The following is a 24934-nucleotide window of genomic DNA, read 5'->3' as shown; positions in this document are numbered from 1 at the left end:
GTGGCTATTTTAACCCCCCAGTAGTTTTAATGATTTAAAATAAAACAATATTATACAATGAATTCCTTTTATTATGTGAAAAAAATACGTTAACAACGACAACGCCAGCGAAGTTGAAGGCACACTTACATAGATTTCAGGCAAGCTATATGTGAAGTCTTTAAATATTCCTTAAAATAAACTCCACGAACACCAAACATGTTACCATTGGAAATAAAATAAAAAAGGTACTCAAATATGATTCTTTGAACGATTTCTATAAACGAGGATTTTTATAACAGAAAAAGGACTTGCGAAAATTTACATAACAAACATGTTGAAGATTTTATTGTTGGCAACCCCACTCAGAATGTTCGTGAAGAAATGGTGCAACCACGACGTGAACTAACACTAATTAGGTCGAAAATATACAAAACATGTCTTTTGTAGATATAAAATAGCGAATCGCTCGAAGATTTTGCTGGATTGTACAAAAATCTATAGTGCTTCTGTTCCTGTTAGCTTAAGTAATATTACTTACTCATGTTTTGGAACAAAGCGGAACATTTTAGTGTAAATGGTATATGTAAATACACTCCTCAGTTTTCTAAATATCCAACAATATAAACAATAAAATACATACACAAACATTCCTTGAGCAAATTAAACTACATTGGAAAGAAATTCATTGTTCCGAAGAGATCTTAGAAAAGGGGAAAAATGAAATCGACTGTATGTATGTCACTTATTCTTCTAAAGAAAGCACCTGCTTGAACTCAGCATGATCGTACTTATAATATTTAAAAATAACGACATTGATTTTGAACAGTTGCCGAATCTTCAAAACCCACGCCCACATCAAGAATTTTACACAATCCTTGCAAGTGTCAGAAAACATTAAAATCCCAAAAATTAGATCACTTAATCCCAATAAAAGAAAAGATAGATTCAACTAGGAATTTCTACAATTAAAAAGAAGAAATAAATGGACACGATTGTACAAAAAAAACTTAGCTTAATACATGATGATAAGGTTGAAAGTTCTTACTTAGAACGTATATTATAGGGTTTGAATCACAAGTTTGGTTTTACGACAGTATTTGCTACTAGAGGCGCAGAAACATACGACGTAAAGAAATCTACTGATGAATGCTGTCAGTCATATCAATTTAGGCACTATTGACTTCGAGTTTCTTTATTTTATTTTTTAAATAAACGTTTCCCATGTCTTGCTTTTGAGTGATGTATTATGTTGGTCATATAAAGGTTAATTAATAGTGCCATTAGAAGAGCATTGTTATTATATGCTTCTAGCGCTCCTAGACCAGCTTTAGCGTAAAACCTTTCGTAGAAAATGTTCTTACAATACAAAGAGAACAGTCCTTGTTAAATGGTCAACATTATAAACAAAACTATTTTAATTACCATCCACTGATACGTTCGTTACTTTATAAAATACTTTTTGACAGTAAAAGACGGAGATATTGGGACGAAAAAGCATTTTTGGAAAATTAAAATATTGATTGACCATACAAATTATGGTAATTGAATTTTAATTTTCTTTATGAAATTGATCTTAATGATGCTTATTTAGGGGTTCTACCTCTTGTAAGTTTTAGAGGGTTATTATCGTTATCTTATAGCAAAATCTCCGTCATTTTTGTTATGTCATTTATCGATTTTTCTTATATTTTCAGCCAATGGTTGTGGTGCGAAGCTCGTGGTAGTAGCAGGTGCATTTTTGTACTTTTCGCTACCAAATATGTTTAAAGCGGATCTAGTTGTTCTTCCTAACGTTAGCTGTAAATAAAGAAAAAAACATCAATTCTGATTACTAAATAAAGACAGATCTAAAACTAACTAAAAACATATTCCCTTTTCTATAATAAACTTATTTATGAATTATAATCAAGAAAAACGTATAAGTCCGAAATTTTATCACATTTTGCTTTTGTGCTTCATACAAATTCTATAGTAATTTCGTGTTTTGACGTTTAGTAAAAAGTAACTGATTTGACTAGTTGGAAACTAGGCTTCAGACGAATGAAAGAAGTGTACACGTGGCAGATATGTGAATGTTAAGATGAATGTATGGTGTGACCAGAATGGACAAAATTAAGAATGAATATTGTATAAGAGGAAATCGCTGGTATGGGCATGTAATGAGGAGCGATGAAAGGCATATAACGAGGAAAGTTGTGAGTATGAATGTGGATGGATATAGGGGTAGGGGATGACCCAAGAAAGTGTGGACGGATTGTGTGAAGAAAGATATGTGTGTGAAAGGTGTGAGTACGGAGAAGATGACAGACAGAGATGAATGGAAGAGGAATACATGTTGTGACCCCCCTTAGAATAGGATACCGTGCGTGTATGAAACGACTAATGAACGTAGAGGATGCAAGAGAAATATGTCAGATGGAATTCCATAGTCTGTGCTTACCCCGATGGGAAATAGGCGTGAGTTTATCTATATATGTATATTAGAGTAGGATGAAGGCAAGAGGATGATGATGTTATTAGAAATCATTTATTCGCTCATATGTAGGTGCAGAGTCACTACATGGTATTAAACTAAGTGTCACATTAAAAGTAAAAAAAAAGACAGATTCTCTATCCTGTTATTTATTGCTAGCATGCAAATATCAAGAAACTTCTATATTTGGCTAATAAAAAACACAACCTCGCGTGTCGTTTAAACCGACACGTGAGATTGTCTACTCTATAACATGCATTGAGCGATGGGGTGATCACCTGTCACCATACACTTCGGTATTGGGTGTCTACGGAGTATCTTAGCATACAAGAAAAAGAAAAGAAAAAACTTACATATAGCATCTGCCACTAGACGTGTAGCTAGAAAAAAAAAGAAATAATTTTAGAAAACGACACCCACTTAACAAATTGCGTTTTTCTGCAAAATTTGTAAGCATATTAATTGTAATCCCAAGCTTCTAAAACAACCAATATGTGCATAATGCATGGCAATGTGAAACGGGAAGTCTAGTATTCATTAACAATAAGCCTTTTTTTACTCTTGCAATTATATTTAAAATCTAGAAAATAGACTTGTCATTGGTCAACAAAATCCTTCTTAACACTTTCAACGTCTAATGACGTTTCAATTCCAAGTTGTCATACTCTCATACTACCTATTATGAACCATCAAAATGACCCATGGTCTCTGTCCGTGAAAGGGTTAAACAATGTATTAATAAGTAATGAATGAGGCAATACAGCCCTAATTTAAAAAAGAAGTTACATAACATAAGCAACCTAAGCACTTCTCACTGTTGGGCATAGGCTTCCCACAATCAACCAGGGTATGGGGTATACTCCACCACGTTCCCTTCGTGTCTTGCTAAGACACCCATTTTTGTGAGCTTATTGTAGACTTGCCGTAAATGGCATTACCTACTTGGCCGGACAAATAGGGAACCAGGTGAGGCAACTTTTATACAAATGAATACGTTTTGTTGGTGTTGACCGTGGTTACGCCACTATGGAGTCCTTGTGAGTTTTTCCCGGTAAAGTGTTGTCTAATTTTTTAACGTGTTGTCCGCCTTTTAAATATTAAAAATATAAAATCTGAAGGAGGGGCGGGGGGAGGGGTAAAAAGAAGAGGATTCGTTCAGCTGCTATAGTTCCGGCTAGTGATGGGCAGGGAAAGAAAAAATTGGGTGGGAAAGAAAAAATATCGGGAAAATATGGGAAAATAAAATAAACACCCGAAAAATTCCCGAATCATGGGAAAATATTTTTTATTTAATTATTTTTAATCTTATTATTATTTGTATCTCGTTTCCATGTCTCGGGTCGGGTCTGTCATGGAGTCCCGGACTTTTGGAAGGCGTGCGTGGGGCCGAAGCCAACACGTAGAGGCCCCTTAAGACAATTTACTCTAAATGTGTTGTGACACCAACCGGCGATTATCCCTGTATGCACTATGGGAGTGCACCCAAAGACAATCCCTGGTTCGTGTAGGACTATTGCAGATTATGGGAACAAAAGGAACTGGGCTGTTGGGTTGGGGATTAGTGAACCTATATACTGGGGCTATGGGGGACTATGGCGCCTGCTCGACCAATGTTAATAACAGAGATACATTGGGCAGGCGGTGACTCGTCACTCACTGGTTGGGCCACCTATCTAGCCGACGCGACTGGACGGCAAGGCAGCAACATGGTTGTGAGCATCTCAGGGTGTCAAGAGGTGTACACCGCTTTCTGCGAGGCGGTTTACCCGCCTTACCAACTCGCGACTTATGCATCTTTCACTTCCACCCTGCGAGCGTATAGCTCTAACGCCCCACTCTGGCTGGCCAATGAAGTCAAGCCAGAGGTGAGAGTCCTGCGGCCCCCGCTAAGGTCCACTCCGGCCAGCCAGTACTGTCACCATCTTTGTTGCTCTTCTTTGGACTCTATCTAGTAGTGCAATGTCTTTCCGATAGTAAAGTCTCCATATTTGAAACCCATGTTCTAACAGCGGTTTGACGTAAGTAAGTTTTGTAAAGCCTAAGAAACAATTCCGTATCTATATGATAAAAAGCTTTTCTAATTATGTATAAGAGGGAGTTATCCTTCTTAATGATTCCAATAATGTGTTCGTCCCACTTTAGATTATGTGTTATCGTTATGCCAAGGTCCTTTTGTTTTTTAACACACTCGAGAGGTTTTGAGTCAATGGTGTAACTCAACGTGGGGTGGTTACTGCCAACATGCAACACAGTGCATTTGTCTACGTTTAATGTGATTAGCCAATCTCGGGTCCAAGCAATTACTCTATCAAGATCATCTTGGATTATATTATGGCTAATAAGTGGATTCCCTGTTATTTTCGTGTCATGTGCAAAGAGTGATATATCAGACATTATACCATGTTTAAGATCTGTAAGGTAGATACTGAATAAAATAGGTCCTAACACCGATCCCTGCGGCACACCGCTGAGGACTTTTCTGGGAACAGAGTATGATTCTCCGATGCGCACAGAGAATGTGCGATTTGACAGGAAGTCTTCAATCCACTTCACGACATTGCCTCTGATTCCAAAGGGCTCTAATTTAGCAATCAATGGTGTGACAGGAACTCGATCAAAAGCTTTTTCATAGTTCAAGTAAATAATATCTGTAGGTATTCGTGCCTCCCAATTTCTTGCACAAAACCATGTTGCTCCTCGATGATGACATTCTCTCGTGCCAAAAGCATCCTATATATCCTATAATATGTAGATATCTTTGCATGGAATTATTAAAATCGAACATTCCATTCAAAATATATTACAAAGGAGATCATCGGCTTTCCATACTTTGGCCGGCCCAAATTTGAAAGTGCCGGTCAGAGAAAAAAATGTGTCAAACCTTTCGAGTAGATTGTTTTGAACATTTTTTACTATGATACCAGACGTGTATGACCATTAGTTTGGCTTTAATTGTATTTTAAAAATCTTCTATGACCAATATTTGGACTTTCAGTTTTGGTTAATATGTTAAAATGCCGGCCATCGAAAAAAATACGTCGAATCTGTCTAATAGTTGCTTTTCAATATTTTTTAATAACACCAAACATCTATGACCATTATTTTGACTTTTATTGGAATTTACGTTTTAGTTTAAATATGAAAAATGCCGACCAGCAAAAATATCATGTTGAGAGTATCGAGTAGATGTCTGTTAACATTTTTTTCTATAGCGCCAAACTTGTATGACCTTTTTTTAGATTTGCCGCAGATGGCATTAACTACTTGGCCGGACAAAAACTTGTATGACCATTAGTTTGGCTTTTAGTGTATTTTAAAAATCTTGATTTCTTATTTATTTTGTATGAAAATAAAGTGCTTTGGGTAAAAAATGCGGTACGGCGGATTACAAAGGACCTTTAGAACATTTAATAATCTGGCGCAAAACATTTTTGACCGTTTTCTTGACTTTTTATTCGTCTCTCTTTCCGTTTTGGTTCAAATGGGAAAATGTCAGCCAGCGAAACAAAATAAGTCAAATCTTTTGGTAAACGACTTGAACGACGTATTTTTACTATACTACTAAATGTCGACTTTGGCTTTTATTGGACTTTTAAAAAAAACTTTTTTCATACATTTTAACAATGACAACAAGCAGAGCTTTCCCAATGACTAGTTATTAGTCAGATAAATACTTTGTGTTTTTGTTTTGTGTGTTGTTAGGTGAACTTCTATATTAATACTATCTGATTTGAGATATGACGTTGGCTGTAGTTTTTGCATTCGACTCAACGTTACAGCCTAAGTTTAGGTTGAATTATGGTATTGATTCACCTTGACTGTAAATGGTTACCATCCTCCAAAGATAAGCTTGCCATCTAGTGACGAAACTCGTATATTGGCATGACGTCTGTAGTATCTGTTAGGGAAAACAGGAGTCGGGTAGTTGTACTTTGCAAGTATGCCTATCACAATGTCCTGGTGCTACTCGGCCGATAACATAGTAGGTACCTCTATCACCCCACTGTTTATTCCTTGTATACACTTTTCTTTAAAAAAAGTAGTTTCTTAAGCGTGTATCACCATCAGGTAAGGTAGTGGTCAAACGCAAACCTATTTTTCAAAAGACGACCACCATATTACGCCTTTAGCAAGATAGTTCCATTATCCGTAGATAAAACTTTTTTTTGACTTTTGGAAAAGCGAATTAAGTTCAAAATATTGGTCATAGTCGTTTAATGCCATAGTAATAAACATTCTGACGATCCTTTAAATAACGCGCCTGTTATATTTTATTTTTATACAAAATGAATCAAAAATCAAGTTTTTTTTAAATCCAACAAAAGCCAAACTAATTAATGGTCATACACATTTTTGTCATAGTGAATAAATAATGTTTACAGGTATCTTCTCGATAGCTTTGACATGTGTTTTTTGCTGACCGGCACTTTTCACACAGAAACTATAACGTAAAGTCCAACAAAAGTCAAAATAATGGTCATAGATGTTTGGTGCCCTAATAATAAATGGTCAAATGGATAAGTTCTAACGGGATATACAAATATTGTTTCATGGCCGGCATTTCACATTTTCACCAAAAATGTATGAAAATTCAGTTTTTTTAATTCGAATAAAACCGAAAATATTGACCCTACAGCTTTGGTGCCATAGTAATAAATGCTCAGACGGATAAGTTCTAAGGATATATACCATTATTGTTACTTGGCCCGCACTTTACATTTTCACCAAAAATGTATGAAAAATACAGTTTTTTAAAATCGAATAAAACCGAAGACATTGACCCTACAGCTTTGGTGCCATAGTAATAAATGCTCATATGGATAAGATCTAACGGAATATAGCAAAATTATTTTTTGGCCGGCACTTTGACTTCTAGGCCGAAATCCGATGATCTCCTTTAAGTTTTTTAAGAGTTCATACGACACTACGACAGAAGATAAATTGGGCATAAGTAGGCATACCTTATATTTAAATGGTCTTTGTTGGAAATCCTTACTTTTAATACAAATATATGCGATAAAAAATATTTTCCCTTGAAATGGGAATTTTTCGGGTTTTTTCCCTCAGAATTGGGAAAATTCCCAAAACGCGGGAATTTTCCGGGTAAGAACCCAACACTAGTTCCGGCCATGAATACTTGATACCAATAGTGCTATTATTGTGTACCTGCCCTAACCATTAGGAATTACAGACGTGTGTTGTAACACACGTAAACCTGGCAGAAAATTATTAGTCAACAGTCAACATTAAAATTAGAAACAAAAAAATCGTCCAAAAGTTAGTGCAAAGCCTGTTAGATTCTAATTTACTTATAAAATACACGATAACAATAAATGTACAATGCTACTGATTATGACGAACAAAATTTTAATTTAGTTTGTAATTGAGTCTCCTTAACTTTTCATAGGGATCGAGAAATTGTGAACTTACCTATATCATATTCCACTTACTATTTTCATCAAATAAAAATAAGCTCTATTAGGATATAGTCGTGAGTTTATGTTATGTTAAAAATAAGCCAAGCATAAAAACCAGGTCTTAACAAGCATTCAGTTCGAACTTGACTTACCGCAGTAGCGTATATGATATCTCTAATCCTTTTTACCTAAAATAGATGAGGATGAAATGTGTTATTGACTTATTGTACTGTGTTTCGTGTCATTTTGAAATTAAGCTGCTGATTCCTGTAGACATCATCTAATTTTATTTTAAGGCAGGTTTAGGTACCTGTCATTTTCTTATCCGCCGAAAAGGAAAGGGACGGATAATCGACAGACATAAAATTTATGGAACGCACGTCAATGTGCGATAATGCAGAAATTTAATCAACCCTCTCAAATCGGCCAATAACCCGATAGAATCAAGTTGGCAGCACACGTCAAAGCCGTCAAACAGTTTGCAAACTAACGAGATGCCTATTTAATTCGCCCGGGTTACTCATTCATTTTAAAATTAACATCGGTCAATCATCCGTCCCTTTCTTTTTCGGCGGGTAAGAAAATGACGTGTATAAGTAACATAAAATAAAATTTGTAGTTGTCTGCGGGAATCAGGGCCAGAGTGTACCTTAATTTAAAATTTAAAAAAATACATAGACTATGAAAATCATAATGCTCTTTTTCTTCTTTCGTGTGGGTTGTGAGATTATTAACTGACCTTATCCACCCTGGTGTCAGGGTTACTATTGAGCCGCCAAAGGCCCCTGACATGGCTCCATGGATAACCCTTATTCGAATAACATTCTATACATCTCTGCCTACCCTTTAGGGGATATAGGCGTGATGCTATGTTATTACATTCGATCGAGACATTTTCTAGTTTTAGCGAGACTAACTTTTTGCACGGCAATGGATTTTTGTATCAGTATACTTATAGATTGTTTCAATAATTGAATTTTCAATTTAAATGGAATTGTTTTCAATACATAACTATAGATATGGTACAAAAACAAACTATATGACGTTAAAGTTGTCCGAGCTTAATATAGTATTCAACAATTATCAAGAATTATTGTTATCTTTTACCGACATTATTCTCATTATCATTTCAAAATCCAAGTAAGAACAGTACGGAAATTCGTTGAAAAGTGGTTGAATTGTTGAAAAAGTTCTTTCGAAATCGAGAGGTTTAGAAAGAAATAGTAAGCAAATGGTGACGTCATTCGACGTGATGGCGTTTTGCTGCGGGGGCAACGGCGGGATAGAGCATTTCCACACCACAGATTTTTTCCAATATCTCCTGCGTTATATGAGACATTGAAAATCGACTTTCAGAGGTGTTTTAAAGGCGACATCGAAGCAATTCATCTAAAAAGACATTTGCGCATATAAAACCAAGTGCGCAATGCCAACAATTAACAAAAAGCAAAATTCTTTTTTTTTACATGAATTGCTTCGATGTCACAAAGCTTTTTAGCGCGAAATAGCCTTTTTCGAAATAACCTTTTCAGATCTATCTGAGATCTATCTGAAACTATTATGAGTAGAATGAGTCAAATACCCCTTTTGCAGCTATTAGCTTATTTTTCTAGCATGTAATACGTGTACTTTAAAGTGCATCTACAAGCTATCTACAAAAATAAATAAAAGGAATGCAACGTACTTAGAAAAGCAATGCACTATGACTTTCCGAGCAGCGCGACTCTACTTATTGTTCATTTTTTGAATTGACTGGTCGATCTTCGCATTAGCGCTTTGCACCATCTCTTGGACACTTAATCTTAAATCATTTCTTTGATTATTTGTTAGACCTAAAGTTATACGTAAATATTAGACATATGCAATAAATTATTTATACAAAAACGCGAAACATACAACATAAGTGTAATAGGAAAAAATATAGTAGAATGGAGACTCCACGGTAAACTCTGTTCAGTAGTAATGATATTAATTTGATAGAACGTGCCAAAAAAATAATCGAAATGAAGTTTGCTACGTGACGTAGTGAGTGAATTACGCTTGTAAAACATTCATAGTTCATAAAGGATGTGATAATTTTATTTTTAAATGTAGAAATAGAATATGTAATATTTCAAATTGCTAAGTGCGATTTCATTTCAGATAAGAAAAACACTACAATGTTGATATTGACTTGTCGTCTGGTCTAATTTATACAGGTGTTGGTGACATCGTAACGAATACTGAGGGGGATGATTCAGACCATGAATAAGAATAAGAATAAAATAAATTTATTGCCAGTAACAATTTACATTTGCTATATGAACTAGATAATAATGAATATTGCGAATACGGGCAAAAGGAAATGGCTCAGCTTGTGCTGCGATGGAGCACAAGCTGTCATTTCCTCTTCCTGGGATTCTGAGTTATTGTTTTTTAATTATGTATTTTGAATTCTATACTTTTGCGATGGATAATTCCACTTGATATTAACTCAGAATCTGAATGAAAATGAGCTGAATCATCCCTCTCAGTATTCGTTACGATGCCACTAACACCCTGTACATTCAAATAGATGGCATTAGGCATGGACTATAAATGTGAACAGACAAATTGACAAAACAGAGCGAAAAATAGCTAGAAAGAAGCCTTGTGGTGACATTGGTGCTAATTCCTGTAAATACCATCTAATTTTATTTTAAGTTATATCTGTCATTTTCTTATCCGCCGAAAAAGAAAGGGATGGGTAATCGACAAGCATAAAATTTATGGAACACACGTCAATTTTAAGCACAAATCTAAACCAACCGTCTAAAAATTTTACATCAGTCAATAACCCGACACAGTTAAGTAGACAGCACGTCAAACGGATTGCATACCAGCGACGTACCTTTTTGATCCGCACGGTTTATTCATTCATTTACTCATTCTTCCTAAAATTAAGAGCTGTGAATCATCCGTCCCTTTCCTTTTCGACGGATATGAAAATGATGGCTATAACTTAAAATAAATTAGGGGGTGTCTGCAGGAATCGGGGCTATTGTATGGGAAATTAAAACTATAAGCATTGCTCTTATCGTCTTCCAACACCTGTGTTTATTAAACCCATGAAGAAAAAGAAAAAAAATATTTAAAAAGCCAAGCCGAATAAGACTGTAGTGGGAATGTTCTATTGAACTTAGTTCAGATTCAGACTCATTCATTCATTAGTCGTGATCATGACAGGAGCAATATCACGTAGGTACTCACTTTAGAACCCTGTCGTATTAATTATTTGTTATTTAGGGAGACTTACAGTTCGATTTATCAAAAAAGCCACTGTGACATGGTAGTAAAGTGTGGTAAAGCTCCTGAGCCGTACAATTTTATAACCGAAAAGTGAGTACACATTTTAGCCGGCTTATACCTAAAGGTTTAACTGAGGTGCAACTAAGAACAAAATAGAACGGTTGCATTTTGACTATAAGTTGCTATTTGCATTTGTCTAGAAATTGGCTGAACCACTTTTTGTCTTGAGTTAGTATCTCTATACACATGTGAACCCGAAATTAAGCTTTTACTCACAACATTGCACTAAAGCCATTTACCATGCAGACCAAGCCATTTGTCCAGATACCAGCGATTGGCGAGTGGTTTGGAAGATATTTTTGCTTATTTTTCTATACTATATCAACATTTTTCCACTATAGATAAAAAGATTCATCAGTTCGATCCTCATAGCCTAGGTGGCGACTGTTGCAAGCATTGGCTTGCGTTCTGCATGTCAAAAAAAAGAAGGTACTGAACCGACGTCTGTCAACAACAATAGCAGCACTGCCCTACTGCTCCCGCGGCGCGAGTTCGCTGTCGCGCGCGGCGCGGTGTACATCACGGATTACGATCAGCAATGTATCGTTCCGAGGAACGTTCCCACTTTGGGAACTTATGAGCTTTTTTACCCAACCTTTAGGAACATTTGTTAACCACTTTGGGAACATTAGATAAAAAAATCTTTATTTAGGTTTAAGACGATTCGATTTAGATTTTTCTTGATTTTGATCAATAGCCGTACCACGATTATCCACGTAAACAACATTTGCAGTATCTATTAGTCAAAACGCTCTGGGGGTTTAAAAACTCGACATCGAAGCAATTCATCTAAAAAAGCAAAGTGCGCAATGCCCACAAATGTCAAATAGCAATATTGCTTTTTTAAATGAATCGCTTCGATGTGGCCTTTTTAACCCCCCTGTATAAGTTAAGTTGGGACGCGCGCGATAGCACCACCCATGCCACGGCATATCTTTGCCGGTTAATCGCCGGTTGCCGGACATATGGCTTAAGCGTAGTAGACGTGTCTACGTACTCTTAATCTTGAGCCAGCTTTTTGTCGATGGCCTCGTTCACTTTTTTCATCGTTTTGTCAATCTGTTTGTTGACATTCTTGGCTAGGTCCTTCAGTAATTCTAAAATAGGAACCAAGTATATCTTACTAGTGATATCAATACTTGAAATTCTAACTATTATTTATTTTGCATATACACTTCTCATCAAAAAAATCGAAACACCTTTCAAGTTTACGTTTTGTCAGTGAATATTAAAAGTGGACTGTATTGGGAAAATTGCGATATACTAAATTTGGGTAAACAATTGATACGAAAGTGCAACATACAAAATACGACAATAGACGAGAAAAATGCCTTTAAAAGAGAAAGACTCACCTAGATGTCCTGCTGTGACATACGCAGGCTCGAGAACCAACAGCCAGGGAGGCTCCTGCAGTACCTTCAGCTCGCCGACTTACCTCAGATTACCGAGTTACCTATAACTGTGGCAAAACACTCGAGCGATGGATTGTCTTCCCAATCTAAAGGCACTGTTGCACTAGGAATATTTTCGGCAATTACGACAATGGTTCGAAAGATTCGAAATTATTCGAGGGTCACACGTCTGACCTCTATAACGACACGAAAGCAAGAGAGTGAGGGAGACGTTCCAAAACTAAATTTTCAAAAAGTTATTTTTTTTTTTTTTAAAGTTATGTTTGTGATGTTGCCAGGCGAAATATAGTACAATTCTGAACATTCCGCCCACCAAAATACATTGTATTTTAACCGAAGTTAAATTATAACACGATATATAAGCAAAAATTAAAACTATAAAACGACACGAACGAAAAAATATTTGTTTACGACATTACAAGTTAACAAAGAGTACTGTTTTATTTCAAATCCTCCATTGGCAGAGGGCAAAGTTTAACGATAGGTCGTTTGAATTCGCCACCTTCTGTACGCACCGTGACAACTCTACAGACACCATCAGTCCCGGGATGAAGTTTCGAGACGCGACCGATTTTCCATTTCATTGGACTGCATTGCTCGTTAACAATGAGTACAAGAGTACCGATCGAAATTTCCCTTCGACTATTATACCACTTGTGACGCTGTTGCAAAGTGTGTAAATATTCAAGGTGCCATTTGCGCCAAAAATCTTGATGGATTTGTTGCAACAATTTCCATCTCTGCAATGAACCTAACTTTACATCAAGGAAGTTGTTTTCGGGTAAAATAGTAAGGGGTTCCATAGTTAGAAAATGACCGGGGGTCAATACCGAGAAGTCGTTAGGGTCTGAGCTAACGGGCGAAAGAGGACGAGAGTTTAACATGGATTCAATCTGCGTGAGGACTGTGTAAAATTCCTCGTAAGTTAGGCGTTGCGAGCCAACGACACGCGACAAATGCGTTTTTACAGACTTGACCCCAGCTTCGGCCAAGCCTGAAAAGTGTGGACTACCAGGAGGGTTGAACACGAACTCGATTCGTTCGGCTCCGGAAGCCCCTTTCATAAGGTCACTAAGTATATTGTAGGCTCCGATGAAATTTCTACCTTGGTCGGAAATGAGTTTCGAGCAGCGACCACGCCGTGCGATGAAACGCCTCAAGGCTGCTAGGTAGGCCTCGGAGGTCAACTCCGACACGAGCTCAAAATGAAGAGCCTTGGTGGCTGTACATACGAAGACACAAATATATGCCTTAAACGTGCGCACACCTCGACCCCGACCCAAACACACATCAAAAGGCCCCGCATAATCTACAGCAGCAGACGAGAATGGTTTTATCTGGTTGATACGAAAGGCTGGCAAATTACCCATAAGAGGAGGTGGTGCCACTTTCGGATGGGCGCGAAAACATTTTATACAACGCGACACAACAGAGTGTATTGCTCTTTTCGAAGACAAGATCCAAAATTCTTGGGCCAACAAGTTTTGGAGAGTTTGCAGTCCAGGGTGCATAAAGCGCTGATGATAATCATCAACTATTAATTTCGTGAGCCTATGATCACGAGGCAATAATAGCTGATGTTTAACGTCATAAGTCAGCCTTCCTTTAGATAGGCGACCGCCCACCCTCAAAAGCCCATGTTCATCCAAAAACGGAGATAACTTTCTCATGGGTTTAGGTAAGGGACGAGAAGAACTATCTTTCGACAACAGACGAATTTCTGTAGCAAAGGCACACTCTTGGACATGCTTCACGAGGAAGCGAAATGAATTATTTATTTCCTCAGGCGACAATTGTGATTTTAAATCCTTCGAAGAAGAGTTTTTCAAATTATTTTTGAACCGAAAACAATAAGCTAGGATGTTTAAAATCCGCTTAAAAGATGAATATCGATTGAGAATTTCATCTACGAAAGATATGTTAGAAGCTGTAAAGAGGCTATAAATCTTCTGTTCATCAGATGCAAGGTGGTCAAACTGTATCTCAGACCGTGGCCAAAACTCTTGGGGTTGAGAAAGCCAATTAGGCCCCGCCCACCATGTTACGTTCTGGATGAGGTCAGCAGGATGTAAACCGCGAGAACCGCAATCCGCTGGATTTTCAGAACCAGGCACGTGGTACCAGGTGTGAGGGGACACTTTCTCCTGAATATCCGAGACTCTATTGGCCACGAAGGTTTTCCACTTCGATGGACAAGAGCGGATCCATGTCAGAGCGACACTTGAATCTGACCAACAGTAGATGTCGTCAAAATTATAAAAACCATCTAAAGCTTTTTTGAACGAAGCGATTAAGTTCGATAATAAAACAGCAGCTAGCAGCTCCAAACGAGGAACGGAACACCTACGAAGAGGGGCCACTTTCGACTTCGCACAGCAAAGTCGCACAACGATAGTGCTGTCATTTTTAACGACACGACAATAAATGACGGCACAATAACCCTTTTCTGAGGAGTCACAGAAACCGTGAAGCTGCAACGACGTAAAAGATTCGACCATTCGACGAGGAATGGAAAGCGAGCTCAAGGATGATAGCTGCGACTTAAACCTACGCCACTCCTGCGCGATAGTAACAGGAACTTCGCTATCCCAATCGGTTCCAGACAACCACAACAGTTGTATTAGATATTTCGCAAAAAATACGACCGGCGATAATAAACCCAAAGGGTCGAAAATCTTTGCGATATCCGAGAGGATAGATCGCTTAGTACAGCGTGAATCATCCATTGAAGTACGAAAAGTAAATTTGTCCTCTTGTGGGAGCCAAGAGAGACCCAGAATTTTAAGCGATAAATCACTTATATCTTCGAAACTCCGGAGGCGGTCGGAATATAAGTCAGAGTCCGGACAAGAATTCAAAAATTCAGGGCTATTGGAGGCCCATTTCCGCAAATGGAGACAAGACGACGACAAGATGTCCAGCAACTCCTTGCGCATTAGTAGAGCACTCTCAATAGAGTCTGCACCTGACACAATGTCATCTACGTAAGTATCTCTCGCCAAGACAGCAGCACCTTGAGGAGCACGAGATGAGAATTCCTCAGCTACCTTAGCGATGCACCAAAGCGCCTGGTACGGAGCGCAGGATACCCCATAAGTTACGGTAAGGAGGCGAAAATCCTTCACAGGGTCCTCTGGAGACGCTCGCCAAAGAATGCGCTGATAGTCGCAGTCTCGCAACTCGACCAAGAATTGGCGATACATCTGCTTGATGTCCCCGGTGAAGACTACAGCATGCCAACGAAACCTAACCAGAAGATCGAAAATGTTCTTCTGTAACTTAGGGCCAGGGAGCAACGAATCGTTCAAGGACACGCCAGCGGCATCCTTAGCACTTGCGTCAAAGACCGTACGCAAGGGTGTGGTAACCGAGTCAGGGCGTAGAACTCCGTGATGAGGGATATAATAGAAGTGGCCTTCAGACGACAGAGGCGGCTCAACTTCTTCCATATGACCACACTTGAGGTAATCGTCCATGAAGTTAATATAAGCAGTACGAAAGAGAGGGTTTATTTTAAACTTCCTCTCTAAATTCAGAAGTCGCTTAAGTGCGACCTCACGAGAATTTAAAAACCTTGGCTTCTCCTGAAGGTCGACAAAGGTCAACGGGACAATCATCCTACCTTCAGGGTTACGACAATAAGAAGCCTCCATATAGGTTTCACACGACAATTCAGCTTTCGAAAAAACGACAGGCTTAGGAGGATCTAAATTCTCCAACTCCCAGAACTTCTTTAAACTGTTGTCCAAAGACAAACTCGACACTAAAAGACAGTCCTTAGTCACAACACAGGAACCTTTACGAAAACGAGAACGACAAGTGTCAACATCAATTGCACATTCACCCATTACTATCCAGCCGAAAACAGTGCGGATAGCAACAGGCTGACCTGACTCGCCCTTGACAAGACCAGGTTGAAGTGCCGAAGCGAGAATATTGGCGTTGACCAACATGTCAATAGGCCCAGGCTGGTGGAAGAATGGATCAGCAAGATCTAATCCCCTAATATGTTTCCAAGAGGAAATATCAATTTGTCCCGACGGCATGTCAGTACAAATTTGCGACAAAACGAGAGCATTAAACGAAAAGTTACATGAGGAGCCACCATTAGATGGTACTATCTCACATTCGACAGTGCCAAGAGTATCGGCCGATACCGTACCAATACCATTCACAGAATGGGCATTGTCCCTTATGTCAAGTCCAAGCTTCTGAGCACAAGTCAAAGTAATAAAATTGCAGGCACTAGCACTGTCCAAAAGTATGCGAATAGGGGTCAATTTATTAAATTTATTTTTAATTAAGACCATAGCAGTCGAAAATAAAATTTGGGAATGACCTCCAGGAACAGTCAACGCTGTGGGAATATTCGACGAAGTCCCTTCGATACATTGTTGAGAAATGTCTTCATCAGCAGACGTGTGGAAATGAAGTAGCGCGTGATGCCTATACTTACATTTGTCACAGTGAACTGAAGACTTACAATGTTTGACTGTATGAGAGGGATGAAGACATACAATACAAAGTCGTTTATCCTTCACACAAGCAAATCTCTCACGAGGTGTCAATTTTAAAAATTTGGGACATTTGTCTATATTATGGCCAACCGTTAAACACAACGTACAGCTGATCACAGGTGGTACAATAAGCGATGACTTTGTTTTAGACACTGGCTTTGTAGTAACACTATTCAATTTACTGGAATTTTCCAAGGCTTGACTTCGCTTTTCTATAAATTTACACAAGTCAGCATATTCCGGAATATCAACATCAGACTCTAATTGTAACTCGAAAGCCTCTCTAGTAGCTGCATCAAGCTTGGACCATAACAAATGGAACAGCATAAAATTCCTATCTGGTAACTGGTATTTGTCTAAAATTTCAATATTTTCTTTAAAAGTACGAAAAACTCTATTTAATTCTGTACTACTTTTAGACTTCACAGATTCACAGTGTAATAATTTTTCATAGAATATTGACGCTAACACTCTTTTACGTTCATAATGATTTTTCAAAACATTGTATGCATTTAAATAATTCTCATCTGAAATTGGATAATTCTTTATTAAATCCAATGCACATCCTCGAACATAGGTCAATAAATAATGTAGCTTTTCCACTGCTGGAATTTCCCTATTATGAATAAGTGAGTCATAAAGCTGTTTAAAAGAAATCCAATTTTCAATCCTTCCATCAAAAGGCGTTATGTTTATTTTAGGCAGCTTTACACTTAAGCACTGATTATCCGAAACTGAAACTGAAGGTTTTATATCAGCTTGCGACTTCTTCAACATACGATACTTTATTGACCTCACTTTTGTTTCAAACTGAGCCGAAAAATTTAACTCGCCTGGTCTATGTTCTTTCGAAACTGACGCCAATACTTCTATCTGTGCTCTGTGAAACTCATCCGTAATTTCTTTCACGTCCTGTAAAGTATATCCTACCAAGTCCGTGTTTTCCATACTTTCGATACGGGCAAATGCATAATCCCGAGCAATGCGGTTCCTGTCTCCAGTAACCGACATACTATCATCGTTACTCATCGTTAATTTAAGTTATTTTAACAAAAACAACACGAAAAACAATCGAAACCAACAAAAACAATGAATAACAATGCGATATGTATGAGGTTATTTTTAGACTCGATTGACAAGTAGTCAACTTGACGTACGAATGACAGTGACAGCAGACTGACAAGGTGCGTTCAGAAGCAAGTTCAAAAATTAAAAATAATAATATTTGAAACAAAACGGTCTTCAATCTTTTGAAGGTTAACAAAAAATAAAATATGTGTCGTTTTAAAGTTACCTTCAAGTTTTTTATAATTAATTTTCAACTACAAAAATTTGATTATGGAATCCTTAGATCGCCTTACAAATGAAATATCGTGCTCAAAGGACCAAAAAATGAATATTAAAAGTGGACTGTATTGGGAAAATTGCGATATACTAAATTTGGGTAAACAATTGATACGAAAGTGCAACATACAAAATACGACAATAGACGAGAAAAATGCCTTTAAAAGAGAAAGACTCACCTAGATGTCCTGCTGTGACATACGCAGGCTCGAGAACCAACAGCCAGGGAGGCTCCTGCAGTACCTTCAGCTCGCCGACTTACCTCAGATTACCGAGTTACCTATAACTGTGGCAAAACACTCGAGCGATGGATTGTCTTCCCAATCTAAAGGCACTGTTGCACTAGGAATATTTTCGGCAATTACGACAATGGTTCGAAAGATTCGAAATTATTCGAGGGTCACACGTCTGACCTCTATAACGACACGAAAGCAAGAGAGTGAGGGAGACGTTCCAAAACTAAATTTTCAAAAAGTTATTTTTTTTTTTTTTTTAAAGTTATGTTTGTGATGTTGCCAGGCGAAATATAGTACAATTCTGAACAGTCAGGATTATCAGAAAAATGTGTACATTTAGGAATAAATGTTAAATGTCGTTTAATAGTGAGTAATATGAGCTTATTAAATCTTAATGTTAATGTTCTAAATTTAAATGAATTTTTCATAGGTTTCGTATTTTGTTAAATGAGTCATTTTTATTCCGTATGGAGTATAAAGGAAATGGATAAAACAACACACGTAAATGAAAAAAAAAGCTAAAAAACGTTTATTTAATAACTTGTATTCCCTCCCCGAGCTCTAATTACTGCTTCCATACGGTTCTTCATCGATCGGATGAGAGTCACGATCACATGCTGTGGTATATTGTCCCATTCCTCTTGGATTGCATCTTGCAGCTGGCTAAGTGTTTCTGGGGCAGGATCTCTTGCTCGAATTCGTCTCTTTAATTCATCCCACAGATGTTCAATGGGATTCATGTCCGGGCTTCTTGCTGGCCATTCCATAATAGAGATATCGACTTCGTTAAGATAATCTCGTACGACGCCCGCGGTGTGAGCCCTAGCATTGTCGTGCATGAATATGAAGCCGTTGCCAATAAAATGTGCATAGGGCATCACATGAGGCTCGAGACACTCTTCGACGTACCGATGACAGTTTAGTGCAGGCAGACGTGGCCCAGACACGAAAGCAAGCTCTGTCTTACCGTCGGCGCTGATTCCTCCCCAAACCGTCCACGAACCGCCACCATAGCTGACCTTTTCTTCAATGCAGCATTGTGCATAGCGTTCTCCGTCTCTTCTGTAGACCTTGTTCCTTCCGTCGTTACCATACAGCATAATTTTACACTCATCAGAAAAGAGAACTTTGCTCCACTGTAGGTATGACCAATTTAGGTGCTCACGTGCAAAGTTAAGGCGCGCTCTTCGATGGTCTGCAGTTAATTTCGGCCCATTTGCTGGCTTATGCGGTACCAGTCCACGATCCTTCAACCTTCTTCTAATTGTAGAGTCACTTACAGCCACCCTTCGTACAACACGAAGCCGCTGCTGCAGTTGAAAAGCGTTAAGGCGTCGATTTCTTAAAGAAGTTGTTACAATAAATCGATCATCTCGCTCAGAAGTGACCCGATTCCTGCCAGATCCTGAACGGCGCGTGAACAAACCAGTCTCCCGATAACGTTTATAGACTCTATGAACAGATGACAGGCTTAGATGCAGTCTTGCAGCCACAACACGCTGACTAAGGCCAGAATCCAGCAATGCCACAACTTGGGCGGCTTCTGTGGGCGAAGTATCCATACGTTTTAGAAAAAAAAACCTTTTTTCAGACGTCCCAAAGTCACAGTATTGAAATAAAAAACAAAAAGTTTAAGGATAGGCGCCAATTTTTAGTTTTTAAACGCTAAATGTACTCCAACCCTAAACACACATTTGTCTCAAAACAGTGATTCATTTCGTTTATAAGATAAACAAATGAAATTCTAATTTTGAATTTAGAATTTTCGCTTATTACTGTAATGGCCAAACTGCCAGCTATACATTTATGTATTTTTTTTCATCGTATGAATTCTTTTTTGTGTTAAATTCGGACAGAAACAATGAAAACGGAAGTGTTTCGATTTTTTTGATGAGAAGTGTATATATATATATATATATATATATATATATATATATATATATATATATATATATATATATATACTACTAGGTACACTTTGGATAGTTTTAAGAGTAATTTTGAGTATGTAAACGTAACAAAAAATGTAAAATTGTACTATAGGTAATCCCACAATGACAATAAAAAAAGACAATGCGAAACAAGTCTGACATAACATGTCTCATTCGAAATACTAAAATCGTCACTTGTTTCGATATCGCTCGAATTGCATTGCGCCGTAAGGAAGGTCGTTAAGGCCGATCTCCACCGAAACTGAGTGATATGTTTTGCTATTGTCATTGTGTCCGCTTTGGTGGACTTACGGCTTCGGCATACCAACAGCAGCCCTCGCGGCACGAATTATATCGAGGGCTTCGACCAATAGCCGTACGTCTATCTACGTAGATAGCATTCGCTGCGTGTATTGGTAGAGGCCCTCGATATAAGTCGCACCGCGCGACGTGCGGTTGTCATGCAGACCCTGCAGGAGCATTGTTTCTGCCTTTAATGTGTCAAACCCATTAATTTCTCATTTGAAATTTGTATTCATGGTACACGAAGTAAGGTTCTTACCAGAGTTGGTGACGTCATCGATGCGTCCGTGATGCTTGTGGTAGTACGGGCGAATGATGCGGTGGTATATTATCATCGAGCCATTGTACTCCGTCGGGAGGTAGCACCATATCACGAAGATACACTGTGGATATAATTAACACTAACGTTAAGTATTTTCCAGTATGGGCCTAAACAAATGATTTTCGAATTCATGTTCCGGACCCCTGGACTTGCACTAATGAATTATTGATTTATCTTAAGCGCAGTTTCCACTAACACTGTTGGCTCGACCATTATAGACGACGATGCGGCTCACCCACCACCGACGTTGGTCTAACAGAAAGGTCTTAGTTCATCTTCCGATGGAATATACTCGTGAGTTTGTCATATTATCATTATCATATACGCAATATCGCGAGAAAACGTGTCTTCGGAGGTATATGGCCTTTGATATTGGGCTGATATTATTACTGAAGTAATAGGTATGTAATATTCGTCTGTCTTTTTTCTGTTGACTTCTAAAGATTTATAAGGTTAATGATTATTTAGAAGATATGAATGCAAGGGATTAACTGTCTGAGAACTGATATTAGGCGGCTAAATTACCCGATTGTATAATAATTTTTGTTATTAAAAAAAATATCATCTAGAGCCCTGTGCCGAGGTTTTTCTTGCAGCTTCTTTTCCCCGGCTATACAGGTTGTGAGAAGCTGCAGTAGTTTTAGGCGGATTAGACGTTCGTTATGTAAAAATTGATGATTTAAAGTGTAACTATGTTACCTACTGAATAAAGATTGAATTCTATTGACCCCAGCTGCATGGATTACGCTATCAAAGCAGACGCGACAAATAACGCGGACGTCCGACTAATAACCGTAAGTGATTCTGTAAACGTTGAGTGAAATCCTGGTAAGATTATTTCGATTTATGCGCCAATTTTCATCAACGGTTTAGGCATGAAAATGTAAAACAGGTAGCTATTTTCGAAATAATTACGGACTAGTATGGATAAGGAAAAACAGTATTAATACTATTCTGTTCTATAGAACACTACACTGTGTGTTAATAACATAATAAGTGACCTTGTGGGCCGTATAACGTCATCTACCTATTAGGTAAATTGTGTCATAATGTTAAGTTAAAATTCTTTCTTTAAACATAATAAACTTTGTGTCTGCCATAATATTTTTTTTTTTGACGTGACTTATTGTAGATTTGCCGCAGATGGCATTAACTACTTGGCCGGACAAATGGGGAGCGCTGAAGGCTCTCACCCGGTACAACGTTTAAGACAACAGGCCTGAGGGTGCCCAGTCTGCCATAATAGAAACCAATATCTATGAGTATAAAATTGAATCCGGCTATGTCCAAGTCCCGCGTAACAGGGGGCGAGTCTGTTGCTATTACGTGGTCGAACATTTTGCTTATATTTTTCTGTTATTTTTACATTTAAAATATTACTAAAAGTCATTTTAACTCAACCGTCCTACATGTAGGCTGATATCTTTTTAATTGAAACTTATCAGTAATCAATGACTCTGTGGTCGGACTAAATGATATATTAATAGTTAATTAACATTTCATAGTAATGAACGATTATGTTTGGCAATTTGTATGTTAATAGAATCTTTATCCTACAAAAATTATGAACACAAAAGTTTGTGAGTTTGAATTCATGTTTGCGTCATAGATAATTGCTATCATGGTTTCCAGGATTTGTGCCTGAATAGTTGTAATATGTGTTTTACATGGGACATACAACATATCTGACGAGGAGTGGGTGTATATTATATAATCACTGTACGGTCACGAGTAGTAATATGTATACACTTTGAAACCATGTCACAATAACTTTTTTGACAAATTAAACCATAAGTCTCATTAAATGTCAAGTTTGATAGTGCGACAGGGTTCTAAAGTGGGTGCAAGTTATTGCTCATGACTGTACACCTCAGCCTACCCCTTAACGATACTGCTATGATATGAAAGTTCCTGAAGGTGGATGTATTGTATGTAAACCTTTTATTTTATGTATAGCTATGTAGAGTGAATTACCTATGTACGAAGTAAGTATATTTTATTTTATTATTCATTTTTATTGAATTGATATTATCACATATCGGTCACTGGAAACCTATTACCAAGGCAGATAACAGTGATATCTACGGTAATTTACAACGAGATAAAGTACCATTATAGTCTAGAGCAGATAACATCCTGAAATGAATCACATCTTTAGGTTATATCTGGGATGACAAGTAGTTTCTTACACAATGTTTTTTCCAAATTCAAATCATACACCAAAGTAATATTTTTTTTTATTGATGTACAATAAAAGTGATAAGTACCTACTTGTTTTTTAGCAATATAGCAGCTTAGTGTGATTTGTTTCTCATTGATCTAGGTGTATTGTTTCTGTATTTATCATGTTGTACAATATAGAGCATTGTATTGAAAAGTCAGAAAATAAAATTTAAAAACAGATGATTTTAAAACTGGATAACATAATCTCCTTGTAGGAAATAAATTGGGTGAAAGTGTTAAAAAATATTATCATATATAAATTTCTTAATTTATTTTATTAATCTACTTCAATTTGCAAGATGTGATATGGCTTAATCACAGTCACAAGCACTTTTGTGTACTTACCTAGTTTAGAACCATGTTGCAGTAAATGGTTTTAAAATAAAAGATTTTGTAACCCTTGACATTATGAGCCTGTCAAGTCACGTGGATTTACCTAAGCATGAGGCTGCATGAAGAACATTGAATATTCAGGGCACAAACACTGATTTTCATGTAAGTTTAATGTCACACGCTAAGTGACTACATCCGTAATGACCTAACATAGACGCCGGCGTCTCCCTGACATATGGAATGGCAGAACTAACCTTCAGTAGCCAGTAGAACGGGAACCAGCCGACAATGAAGTCTGAAAAGTACTCGATGAGCGAGAAGCACGCGAACACCACCCAGTAGGTCAACCACTTAGTGTCGTCATCTTTCTGTGGCGACTCAAGCGCCTTCATCGACATGTATGCCGGGTAGACAAAACCAATGGCGTTGCATATCAGTTCAGCTCCAAATCCAAATACTAAATATAAACCGGTGAACGCCACCAAACCTGCCGACAAAAAACAAACGTCAAGCTAAGGATATAAATAAACTTGATTAAAAAAATTCAACTAGCAATTTCTTACCGACGAAAATGTATACTCTGTTGACTCCAGTCTGTGCCTCGACTTTATCGAAATATTTGGTCCATGGCTTGCTTTTGTCAAGCAGGTGGCGCTCGACCGTATCTCGGTACTCCTGTAACTTGGCACTCATGGTGTTTTAATTCAAGGGGCTGACGGAAAGGAGATTGGCACCAACCTACGGCCACGACTCATTGACAAAATGACAATGACATGACAGTATAATGGCCGCCGGTATTGGCATTTTTATGTTGGTGTTGCCATAAAAAAACTTAAGTTTACCCTTTGAACTCAAATGCTAATAGGACTAATAAAATCTGTATACTCACAGACAATAAAGACTGAAGATGCAAGCGCACACTATCCGCCGAAGTACGTGTTATTAAAAAATGTGATGTGTTTTCTACCTATTTAGTCATACCTTATTAAGACCTTTCAAAATGTATACGTTTATAACTCTGTGTTTGCTGGAACCAGCACCAACATGAAGACATGGCCTAAAGATTTTTGCAATCAGGCCAGAAACCTAAAAAAAAAAAGATTCAGAAAATAAA

General features: G+C 37.7%; 2 protein-coding genes across 6 annotated transcripts in view; one reads left to right on the top strand and one right to left on the bottom strand.

The window, feature by feature from the left end:
• LOC126377543 (uncharacterized) overlaps positions 1 to 24934 on the top strand; it is a 394831-nt gene that overhangs the window by 200458 nt on the left and 169439 nt on the right. The gene's annotated exons all lie outside the window — the stretch shown is intronic.
• On the bottom strand, positions 51 to 24597 carry LOC126377604 (receptor expression-enhancing protein 5-like). 4 transcript variants are annotated; one of them, XR_007567873.1, is made up of 7 exons: positions 24384 to 24597; positions 24075 to 24307; positions 21202 to 21325; positions 12197 to 12296; positions 8025 to 8060; positions 2809 to 2835; positions 51 to 1779 (listed from the first exon to the last, which is right to left on the bottom strand). XR_007567873.1 is itself a non-coding variant. In XM_050025426.1 (6 exons), exons 1-4 carry the CDS (start codon positions 24511 to 24513, stop codon positions 12199 to 12201), a joined length of 585 nt encoding a protein of 194 aa, XP_049881383.1. In that variant the 5' UTR covers positions 24514 to 24597; the 3' UTR covers positions 51 to 1779; positions 2809 to 2835; positions 12197 to 12198. The 4 variants fall into 4 exon arrangements, 3 of the variants coding, with proteins under 3 accessions (XP_049881383.1, XP_049881385.1, XP_049881384.1); XM_050025426.1 differs by lacking the exon at positions 8025 to 8060; XM_050025428.1 differs by lacking the exon at positions 12197 to 12296.

This window comes from Pectinophora gossypiella, chromosome 23 (genome assembly GCF_024362695.1).
Source record: "Pectinophora gossypiella chromosome 23, ilPecGoss1.1, whole genome shotgun sequence".
In the NCBI taxonomy this organism is placed as follows: domain Eukaryota; kingdom Metazoa; phylum Arthropoda; class Insecta; order Lepidoptera; family Gelechiidae; genus Pectinophora; species Pectinophora gossypiella.
Note: the sequence above shows the minus strand (reverse complement) of the source record. Positions and strands in the feature narration are given on the sequence as shown.